Genomic DNA, 12682 nt, shown 5'->3' on the forward strand with positions numbered 1-12682 from the left:
TATATATATATATATATATATATATATATGTGTGTGTGTGTGTGTGTGTGTGTGTGTTAAATTGGTTTATACTATTATTTATTTACTTATTTATTTTTTACCACTAACTGCACCTATTTACCGTCATTACACGTCACACGATCACGCAAATAATCAGCTTACCGCTGTAACGGTCAAAATTCACATGTGCAACGGGCATAGAAAAAAACGACTACGTAATTAATATGAACACCTATTCCGTTCTATCGCGAAACGTTTTTATTCTCCGGACCGCTCGATCAGAGCACGCAGTTTGAAATCGCGCTATTCACTTTTATTTTCGTTGTCAATGAAATCATAAAACCCATTACGTATACCGGTATCGTACGAATACTAATTGTTATTTATCGTTTGTTATTTTTTTTTTTAATATGATCTTGGTTGAATGACAAACAACTAGTTGTATTCCTTTAACGGTCTTATTATTTATATTAATTATTTGAAATATACACCTAATAAAGCTCATAATTATCGATATTACTTTCTATGCTTATAACAGAATCATATTCCATGAATCGAAAATTTATGGTTTGTCAAGTTGATTTAGAACTTAATCAATAATTAAAATAACAGTTAAAAAAATTAAAGAAAGTTGTTTTATAAAGTACTACATTAATAGATCTGTACGCTACAAATCATGCACATTTATTAGGTAAAGAAATACCTACTATAACTTCTACGTTAAACGTAGAAATTATGGTAGGTAATAGAATAAGTATTGCAACAAATTTTGGTATAATACATATTCTATTAGTATTTTTAAGCTAGTTTCGTGTGACAATTTTTTTAAATCAATGAATTTAATTTTATAGAAATTGATTAACAAAACATAGTTTTTCCACAATAACATTGAAACATAATTTTTCAATAAAAAAAAACAATTAACCTATAGAAACTATTTATTTTATTATACGGCATTTTGAGGATATAACACAAGACTAATATGTATGACTCTGCTTAATTATTTATTTAATCCATATATTTATCTATATTACGAACCTAAGTATACTCAACTGTGAATAAAATTCAATATAGTTATTTTCAGTAAAACTAAGTCTTATAAAAAAGCTTAAAAAATAATGAAAACCTTTCAACTCCGATCAATCACTAATGAAATAATTATTAATTAAGTTCTCTTAATCTTAAAAGTTATTAAGATTATTCCGATAGTATTATTTTTTTAACTGTTCACTCAACTATTTTCAAATGTACCAAAACCTCTTCATAGTAATCATCTACTTCCCCTATAGTTCTGGTTATAACCAGTTTTTATAAAAAAAAAAATTCAGCATTTATCTTTAGAGTTGATTATATTATTATGCAAATAATATACATAACTGTATTACATGAACAATATTTTTAAGTCAAAGCATTATAATTATTATTCAATATTTAGATTTATACAATATGAATCTAATATAAATTATAATAAGTAGGTTGTGAAAAAAAATAATTTAAAATCTAATTTATCAATCACTATACTGATTATTTTCAATCAAAACTAAATTACATGTATTTGAATTAACTAAAATTCAAATAATTATAAAATACAATTGACTTCTGGTGTTATTTTTTGTTACCAAACTTCCAACTATGGTAAAATTATTTTAAAAGCAACTGATAAAATAAAAGTGTTAAACAAAAAAGGGAAATCGGACTTCAGGATACTTAATTCAATTCACCACATTCGAAAGACAATAAACCATTTTAACGCAATCCAAGAAAAATACTTAACGACTCGAGTATGGTCAAAATCCAATTTTATAGAACGACCGTAATCATTCACAAACAATGCACCCATTTCTGTACTTTCTGTCGAGACATATATATATCCTAGGAAACAATCTAGTGATTCCAAATCGTTTATATGTTTTTTTATTGGAAAAATCACCCTTTACTTTAATGTTTCCAAAAAAAAAAAAAAACGTTTTATATTTTTATGTACTGGCAATAAGCTACAAATTAATTTCATCAGAATCAATCCACAAATATATGAATATAGAAAAATAAAACCGTATAACCAATCAATATATAAAATTTGAAATAACATTTTATAAAATATTTATTCAATATATTTAAAATAAATAAAAATAACATGAGTACGGCAGCAGTCTTACATAAAAATGTAGTTTTAAGGATACCTACATATATATTCGTGTACTATGACTACTGGTTAAGCGCATTTAAGTGAGTTAAAAGTAGTATGATATTACCAAGAACTAATAACAACCTGTCAATCGAATATAATTTTTTATCATCTTACCAAAAAAATATTTAATTAGTCAAAAAGGAATTTTAAAAAATGAATAATATGAAAATAATTTGAAGAAAAAACCTATGCAAAAGATGGTTGCATCCATATTTTTTTCATTATTTTATTATTCTCTAATCATTAAATCTATTATCATAGTTATCAATTTTTTTTTTTTTTTTTAATTTGCATTTGTGTTATCAATTTTCAACTTATTTCTGTGATATATTATGTAACAAATAACTTAAATGATCAATGATTAAAAATAATATTCTCAAGAAATCTATAAAAATAAAATCACAATAGATTATTCTTGCACGAGTTAAATATACTAAATAAATTAATTTGGCTAAGATCAACAAAACCTAATTATGAGAGTAACTTCGTTTCTAAAAATACTTATTTTCAAACTTGAAGTGTCTGTAAAAATGAAATTTGACTCTTTGTCACTAACAATTTTAATCTACTATTGTATTGATAGAACGAAACCTAATATGAGTATATATTTTTTAATTTTATCAATATACTTATGTTTCGGTTTGATTGATTATTACTGACAATATACAGTGTATTACTTATTCCTAATTGTTAAATATGATAAATTTAAATTTTTTCAGAACTACTTTAAATGCTTTTGTACTTTTTACTTCGACTATTCTGAAAGGCTATTCTAATAAAAATAATCATCAATCCCTTATCCAACGAATTTTCCTGTTCCACTCAAAAAATAAAATATAAAAATTTAATACAGACATAGAATTACTCCAAGTAAAATGTATTATTATATTATACTTAGTGATCGCTGCATAGATATAATACGCATATTAGATAAATATTATTTAAATTGTTTTGATATTTATCACCAAAAACAAAAAAAGAAATAATGGATTCTATGAAAATTACTACCGGCTACACTCATTGTTATTCCTCGGATCTTAAGATATCGACATTGCCATATAAATGTAAACAATAAGATATGTTTGGAAATGCCATTAAGTTTCACACTTGATTGACCACTATAGTTTCTTTACAATGCTAATGAACGTGCATAATTCCCCGTTAAACACCGTCATAGAGCGATGATGCTGTTTTGCCATTGTCCCGACAAAATGCATTTTACATGGTTTACACGTGCCTGAATTTTTGCATAATGGTAGAAAACATTTGAAAAATTTTACTCTAGGGACATAACGACGAAAAATAGTTCAAACACTAAATTAGCCTCAATGTATATTCGAGTGCATTTTTTATTTCATTGTGTATGTATTTACGCTGTGGGCAGATCAACCCGGATATTTATGTTTATGACGTCCGGCACTTATGAAAATATTACAGAGCTCTGTGAAAGTTTCATTGTCCGGAGACAACGTAAAGTTAAATATTCATGAGGTTTTGGAGATTATATTTAAAGATAAAACTGAACTTAACTTCCTTAATGACTTAAGATAGTCCATTGATTCGTAATATCGTTATAAATTATCATTAAATACAACGAAATAATTAAAAATCAAATGTATGTGCACTATTTTATACAGTCGAGTATTTTTTCAACAGATAATTATCAAAGTCTTAAGATAATATCAGCAACAACAGATCAATGCATATGATCGGTCTTAATTGTAATATAAACATATTTAACAAATTTTTTATAAATAATATTAAATTCAACATATATTGTTATACACCTATAACTATTCTAAATAAATAAATACTCGTTATATATAATTTTTTTTTAAATTATGATCGTTTTGATTGTCACGAGTCATTAAATAGTAATATTATTAAAAAACACCAGAATTTAGATATTTTTACCTTTCATATTTAGGCATTTAAAAGGTCTAAAATAAATTTTAAACCGATAAATATGTTTATGCAACAAATTATAGTTAAATTACAACGAAATAGTAAACTTATTCTAATTAGAATAATTGCTAGTTTTGTAAGAAAATGCATTAATTGTGTGACTGGGTTAAGATGACTATACTCAAATATCATTTGAAATAAAATACTTAAAACGTAACAGAAAATATGTTATTATTATTCAAATCATTAGTAAAACTAATGACCTGTAAAGTAACGGAACTAGGTAAACATTCAATGAAATAAAACGAACCACATGAAATCATTAAATGAATTGAATGGGTACTTTCTTAAAAGTGTTTATCAATTCTTTATTTCATATGTACTTTCATTATGTCTAATATTCATTTATTCATAGTAGTTTGAATATTACTATGTATTAAGTAAATTACTATTTTTTGTTAAAAATATCATACGGTATAATATAATATGAGATTACAATAATTTAAACTGGTTGTATTTTTTTACAATCAAATGTTTTAATTTTAACCTAATCTAATGTAAAATTGTTAGTCATGTAATCAGTGGTGCACACAGGGGGATCAGGGGTATCGACTGACACCCCTCAGAGAATTGGTAGACTAGTTCTGTGTGAACTTATATGAATATTTGTTTAATTTAATACTAACCAATTTTTCAGCTATCCAAATCAAAATACTAATTAATTAGAACTAAAGCGTCACATGAGAATAAATAGTAGGGCTCAATTCCCAAAAATTATGCTATACAAACTAATAAATTAATACCCAGAAAATTAAAAAATAATTAATATTACATTTATTTAAAAAAAATTTATTTATCTTTTATGTATCTTTGTTTGAAAGAAAAAACCAAAAACACCTAAAATTAAGAGTTATACTATGTCTAAACTCAGATTTTACTGGTGGGGGTACCTCGAAATATATATTTTCGACACCCTTGTCAAAAATCTACTGTGCGCCACTGCATGTAATATTATAATGTTATAATATATTATCGTATAAACAACAGCTTTTAATAATTTCAAAATTAAATGAAATTTTTTTAGATCGATCAATTAATAATGTTTTATAAATTCGATGTGTACAAGAAATAAAATGTACTTAAATTTAAAAAGTAAATTTGAATGTTTAATATATAAATATAACTCATTTGTACTATTGATAATCTTAAATAATGAAGTATATAATATTTTATAAGAATTATTGGACCTTTTCCGTTAATTCACTACCATTATTTATTTTTTTGTTATTATTTTTCAAACAGTATCTACATTATTACGTGATACAAAATGATAACTTAGTGAATTATCGATTAGTTATAGTACAATAACTTGCATTTGTGGTCTAGATATGTAATTTACTCGCACAGCGAGGTTTTAGGTTCATATACAAAACATAATCCCATTTGCAACAGTATCAAGATTTGTATAAAAACTAAGAGGGCGTAATAGTAGTTTTAACACCCCTGAGTTTAGCACTTTTGTTTTTTTCAGATATATATAATCTATAGTAATTACAGTTAAATACCATTTTATTTTATTTTCAGCAATTTCAGCACCCCTAATATTTGAGCTCTAAAGTTATGTATGATTAGGCTTAGACTATAATTTCCCTTGGGGCGAAGCCTCATTCCCCCGAAAAGTGCCACGCAGTGGCACTCAAGTTGATGAGTGGTTGCAAACAATTTTCGTTACGATAAAAGATCAAAACCAGATAACTTCTGTTTCAGGTTAATATTCATTAACCATTAGACTATGAGTTTAATTTTATTTAGATTATATAAGGTAAGATACAGTTTTTAGAGCAATAGAAAATTTATCGAGTGGTATTGAATTAACGGAAAAATCCAAATTATTATTTAATTAAATAAAAATATACTTTTATAGACTACACTAGGTAGTGTAACTACACATATTTTTTAAAAAGAATGATTAATTTACGAATTATGCTTTAAATAATATACCGAGCGTTTTATTAACTATTTATTTTTGCCTAATGCAGGATATTGTTTTATATTGTAAAACTACAAAAATAAATAAGTTTTTAATTTTTTTATGATTCTAAATAGCAAAATTATTTGTTCTCGATGTCAAATCAAAATCCAATTATTATTTATAAGTTTATACTTCACAGTATAGTAACAAAATCAATTTATCATATAATCACATTATGATGCTGAAGACAAATTAATTAAATGTATAACATACATACAAAGATAATATTTTGTTTACCTATAATGTACGTACACAATATTCACTTACACTAATGTATTATTTTTGAAATTTACCTGTTCATTTTTGCCAGAAATCCATAAGGGCCGTTCAGTTTAGCAGTTTTGTCTAAATTACGACAGTACAACGTCCAAATACAGTCCAAAGACGATCCGCTCGTAGTAGTGGGGTTATCACCGACGCTTTTACCTTCGGCCTTAGCCGCCCGAGAGCTACTCCTGTACGCCCGGCTCAGATTGAGTATGGCTCTCAATCCGCCGTTGACGAACTCCATCAATTCGGTAATAAACCCTTTCGGGCTCCTATCGCGACGGTCGTCGGACAACACTCGTGAATTGGCCGACCGCATTTGCTTGACGCGATCCGGGGGCAAGAACAGCGCGTTCAAAGCCAACACATCCGGGTCGTTGAGCATTTGCTGACCCGCCTCGGCGTCTTCGTTCAGGGCGATCTGCTGCACGTTATGCAACAAAAATAGATCGATAGCCAAGAGCCCGAACGACACGAGGCTGGCGGCCGAGTCGTTGGCAGCAGTTGGATAAATGAGACTGGCCACGGGCGTATCGGCGGCTACCACATCACTGGTGTTGGCGTACATTTCCCGAAGCTTTGACAGCACAATAGTGGAGTTCTTCGTGAACAATGACTGATTGACCGCGTCCACTATCTGAATCCATTGACTCTGGTTCTTTCGGACGCCCGACTGGGCCAACCAATCGCGCACGTCGTGCAACCTTTTGCGTAAGAACGTGAACAAGGGATTGTTGACGGTTTTCTCGTCCGGAGTGACGTCCTCGAACTGAGGATAGAAATAAGGATACTCCTCGCTTTCACCCGTACCCGGGGGTCGGATGTCCTTCTCGGACAGCCGGACAGGGTGCTCTTTGAGGTACGAAAACGCGGGTATGGGGTTGAACTTTTGCGTGTCCGGCTGCTCGCTAACGTAGTACGGTTGAAACTCTTGCGGCGGCTCGGCCACCTCGTCCTGATCATCGGTCTTAGCCTCCAGGTCCGATGACCAGTTCGGGTAGACCACTTCGCTCTTCTTCCTCGTCACCCCGTTCGTTCTTGACGGTTCAACGACCGTCTCTTCCTCCATCGGGCTCACCCCGTCGCCGAGTTGCTTGTTCGGCACCAGGGCCCTCGTCATCGGCGTAGTCGGTTCGATTTTCGCCATTTTCTCGTGTTCGACTATCTCGATACGGCCCTTTTTGTTCTTTATGCTCGTGGTGGGCATCGCGTCGTAGTCGGCCGTCGGGAACGTGGCCTTGGCCGTGGTCATCTCGTAGTGGTGCTGCCGGTGCACGTTCGGTGCCACGTGCGCGGGCGGCTGGTACGCCGGAGCGATCGGCACGTCCGGTCGGCTGTTCATGCCCAGCCACAGGGTCATGCCGATGAACGATACGGTGATGAGTAGCCCGCACATGGCCACCAGCATCCAGCACCGGCCCAGGCACGAGGACCCGGAATCGTATCGCTTGTCGTGCATTTCGTAGAACATCGCGCGCGGACAAAACAGAACAACAGTACAACACACCGGTCGGCTCGGTAGCGGAAGACGGAATAGTGTTGGTCGGATAACGCGCGCCGGAACGAGACCTGCGACCGGCTCGGCGGCGTTTTCTGGTGGCGGGGAGAAAGTCCCGTCGTCGTCTCCACTGCCACTGCCATTGCCACTGCCCGTAAACGACGATGAAATGGTTTTCTGTCACACAAGTAGATCATCGTCATCGTCATCACACGCGCGCGCGGTTGTCATCCAACCATTGTTTTTAATGCGTTAGAAAAAAAAAATGAAATAAAATTGAAGAAAGAAAGAAGAAGAAAAAAACCTCGTGACGACGATGATAAACCTATGGTTAACAATTTCCTCGACCTGATTCGTACAGACCAGATGGGGAAAGTCGAGCGAATAATGCACGGACGCACAGGATATCGGACATTACCGACCGTCGGATGACCATGTGAAACGATCACTGTTTTCCCTTAAAATTGTGCGGTAAAACGATAAAAATGCATTCAGTAAACGTTTTTACTTTTATTCGTAATTGTCATTGCAAACGGTTGGGTATAATAATTTATTCATTTTAAAATATTTTTGCAATACTTAATACTTCTCATCTTGCAATCTTCTTGTTGATATACATTTTAATCTAAAAAATTAATATTAAAAATTTAACAAAGCGTTCTTGTTTATTGAAACATATCTTCATAAACGTATTCTTCATTGTTTTAAAATAAATAAATACGATTTTTTTATTGCACTTATATGTTCGTAGAATCGTCAACATATTTATTCAATTATTAAACAAAGCATTTTAATTTATTTTGGAATTTGGTATTTCGTATTTTCTTTTTCTTACCGCGAAATTCTAAACCTTCATCATAAAAAGTAATTGCTCCTCCTCATATAATTAATTTTTTATATGTTTTAAATTAGCTATTAAAATTCCATACATTTTACGTTTGTCATTCTTAAGATAAACATTCTACATAAACTAATTTCTTTTTCGACGATTTAAATTCAATTTTTTTTTTTTTTTTTATTATTTCTAATTATTCAGTTATATCCTACATTTTAAAAATATTCAAAAAAATGTTAGTAGTTGTACAATTTAGTGGCATATTACCTGAAATATCAAAGAGTCAACTTCCTCTCCATCATCATGGCCATGTTAAGCTATTTATTCTTCATTTATGAAACAAAATTACTAACGTTATCATATTGATTTATGAGAGCACAAACTATACTTATCGTTATACAGTAAATTATGTTTCAAATACTCGAAAATCACGGGCTTCTTTAATATTGATTGATATTAAATAAACTTAATTGTTTGATTTGGAGCAAAATTCCATTCTCATATTTTCCTATTGGGTTCTATTCAAATTACATTTTGAGTTCGGCTACTTTAATTAAACTCTAAAAGTAATAATAATAATCAAAATGGCAGGGTTTGTAAATAATACAAAAGCTTAATATTTAACTTACTAACTAAATACTAGCAATTTACTTATTTAATTACAAAATGGGCTGCAACACGATTGGGCAATTTTTCCTTTTTCGACCCAACTAATTACACCACGATTGCGTCCAGATCCTTTTTTACCTGATAAAATCGTAACAACATTGCACACCAAATAATAATATGTGTTTATGTACTATGTATAATAATTAATGTACAACATAAAATAATATATACAATACTCGTACATACTTTCTACATATAATTTTCATATACATGCACTCAAACTTATTACCTATTAACTCACAATTTTCCTTTGTAATTATTACAGGCTTAGGACTGTCAACAAATTATCATCGTTGGCTTGATTAAAAATCGTTTTTTTCTAAATTACATGTATGCTAAATGTATACACTGACATGGTTAATAATCAAATTTTTTTTTTTTTAAACATTTTTTCTATACTGATATTCATTAGTCGATATTATTATTATAACTATCATTAGCTCAATCAACCTTTTATTTCGATTTTGAAAAAGTGCGTTTTGTGAATTAATAGTTTTAGTGCATGTATATGCAAATTATAGAAAGTATGTATTGTATACATTATTTTATAGTGTACATAAATTATTATACATTGTATATACACATATAATTTTGTGAGCACTGGTGTTGTGGTTTTATCAGGTAAAAAGGGATCGAAATGCAATCGTGTGGCAAATTTTTTACTTAGTTGGATCAAAAAAGGAAAAATTGCGCAATCGTGTTGCACCGGACAATATGTAGTCCTAGCATACTTTTAGATTTTTTTAGATTTTTGCCAGCATCCCATGAGATTAATTTAATTTTTGTTTGAACGGAAATCCTAGTTAAATTTGACTTCTAAAATGCAAAATTAAATTAAAATCTTGAACCCTATAGACCCAGAATAAGCACCAAGTGACAACCTCCATATACTTAATAGATTCACCAACCAGGTACCAAGACCTTAAGAGTCAAAATACCTAGGTTTATGTAATTTATAACAGGAACATTGAATCAAAAAAAAAAAAAAAAAAAAAAAAAAAAAATGAATAAAAACCGTTGGTTGTTGTTGGTATAAAAGAAAACGTATTTTAAATAATTAATACATTTTTAAAAAGAGTTATTAGTTTTAATTTGATACAGAAAAAGCTCGGAGAACACACAACTCTGATTAAATAATGATAAAAAAAATAATAAGATGCACCAACAAAAAAAATTAATTTCTATGGCCATACGTCGGACATGACATTATTTTTTGTAGGTTTTTGTGCTGGACAGATACTTGTTTTATAATAATAATTTCATATACTTATACAGAGCCGTGCCTAGCATAATCAGCTCCCGGTGCCAAAAATAATTTCTAGTACCCTCACCCCCTCTACCAAATATTTTTAGACTTATAAAAAAGCTACATTGGAGAACCGGAGACAGATTCGTCAGATTTACCTTATTTTTCACATTAAACATTTTTGTCAACATGTACATTGTACAAACACTTCTAAAGATGATAATATGTAAACAGAAAAAGAGCCTTAACATAATTAATATGTTGAATTTTCAGTAATATTACTTAGGTAGATAATAAAAATGCGTTTGGCGCCCCGTTGGTCAATGGCACCCAGTGCACACGCACCTCTCGCACCCCCCCTAGGCACGGCCCTGTACTTATACATCCATGCATTCCATATCGTCCGCAGACAGACGTTTCGCTGCGAGAACATCGAATCGTGTTATTCCATATGTTGGAGCGCCATCTTGACAATAATATTAATAATAATAATAATAATAATAATAATAATATTAGGTGTTAGTCGAGGTGTAGACACGACGAAAAGTCGGCATTGAAAGAACGAGATTTACCCCGATCAAGGATTCTTTAATGCGTAATTATTAACTGGTTGGCTCACAATATGATTGATATCGGTGACAAATCTAAATGCAGTTCCGGACATGAGCGACGACGGAGGCGATCGCGAAACGACGTGTAATGGAAGTGATGGAGGGTAGTTATACGGTACCGATAATTAGACATTCATGATTATAAAAATAAATATAAGATTACATTAATAACAATTAAATGTTTGGACCCATGTAGGTAAATAAGTTAAATATTATGTAAATATTTATCCTTCCGAATCTACGACACATATATAAAATTATCATTACCATTTTTTTGATTACCATTCATTACATATTATTTTACTAACCTATATTAATACAATAAAAAAGAAATCCACACAAAAAGGTTTAAATATTACCCTGATAGTTGTACTTTAAAAAGGCGAGCCAATCAAACCACATTATATTTTTGAAGATTATAATTTATAACTACAATAACATTATTTTTACTATATTCAGTATTAAAATTATACTAAACTATTTGATACTGCATATACTATATAAAAAAATAGTGAAATACATTCAGATTACTTGCACTGGTTAAATGTTAAATATAATAACATATTAATCCGAAAATATAATTAAAAAATATTTACAGTTTTCTTGTTTACCAATAAGGGAGATCAACTTTTTTTGTTGCCTCTCTGAAAAAAATAACGTATCTGGAAACCTTCAAACCTTAAGTGTCAAGTCGACGTTAAGGACCAAATAAAATAAACCATAAAGAAACTGAAAAAGTATTAATATGCCCGTTTAGTGGGACTATCTTCGTTAATTTTAAATAAAGTAGAAAATTACATTTTATGAATACAATAAAATAATTTTAGTATACATGTATATTATTTATTCTCCAAATATTAATACATATAAATGTATACAGTTACTTAAAAATAATAAGTATAAAAATACTAATAAAATTATAAATATTCTGGTCGATATTGAAGCAAAAATTTATCTTTCAAGAATCCGAAAACTGAAAAAATATAGGATTGTATAATAACTGTCAATAATGATTAACACTTCACGATTTATAATACATATACCTATAAGCTTATTGAATATGCATCTATTTTGTGTTTCAATAAAGTTAATAAATATGTTCTAGTAAGTATCCCTTCATCGTAATAATAATATGGTTAATGTTTTATTTTAGTATCGACCAAAATACATAATTCATGTTGAAACTGAAAACTAATTTGAGTGAGCGGATAATTATACTTGAATACAAACACTACGACTTACACGTTATTAACTAAATTTTTTTTTACATGTCTTTAAAATAATCCCTCGCATTAAGAAAATCAATCAACATACTCCACTGCCTCAATTATTTTTCTTTAAATCGTATTGCATAAATTCTATCAATTAATCTTATTTTTAACCGCACCTGGAAAAATTATCACTGCTATAACGTTTACTCGACAGAAAAGT

The 12682-nt window shown here is 30.2% G+C and overlaps 1 protein-coding gene across 1 annotated transcript in view; it reads right to left on the reverse strand.

Moving 5' to 3' along the window:
* Positions 1 to 7945, reverse strand: part of LOC112687983 — a 31443-nt gene extending 23498 nt beyond the window's left edge. Inside the window, exon 1 of the mRNA XM_025560995.1 lies at positions 6419 to 7945. Coding sequence (XP_025416780.1) covers positions 6419 to 7863 — 1445 coding nt within the window. The 5' untranslated portion in view covers positions 7864 to 7945. The remainder of the gene's footprint in view (positions 1 to 6418) is intronic.
* Positions 7946 to 12682: the final 4737 nt, after the last annotated feature.

Source organism: Sipha flava, unplaced genomic scaffold, assembly GCF_003268045.1.
Source record: "Sipha flava isolate LNK unplaced genomic scaffold, YSA_version1 36_pilon_pilon, whole genome shotgun sequence".
Classification (NCBI taxonomy): domain Eukaryota; kingdom Metazoa; phylum Arthropoda; class Insecta; order Hemiptera; family Aphididae; genus Sipha; species Sipha flava.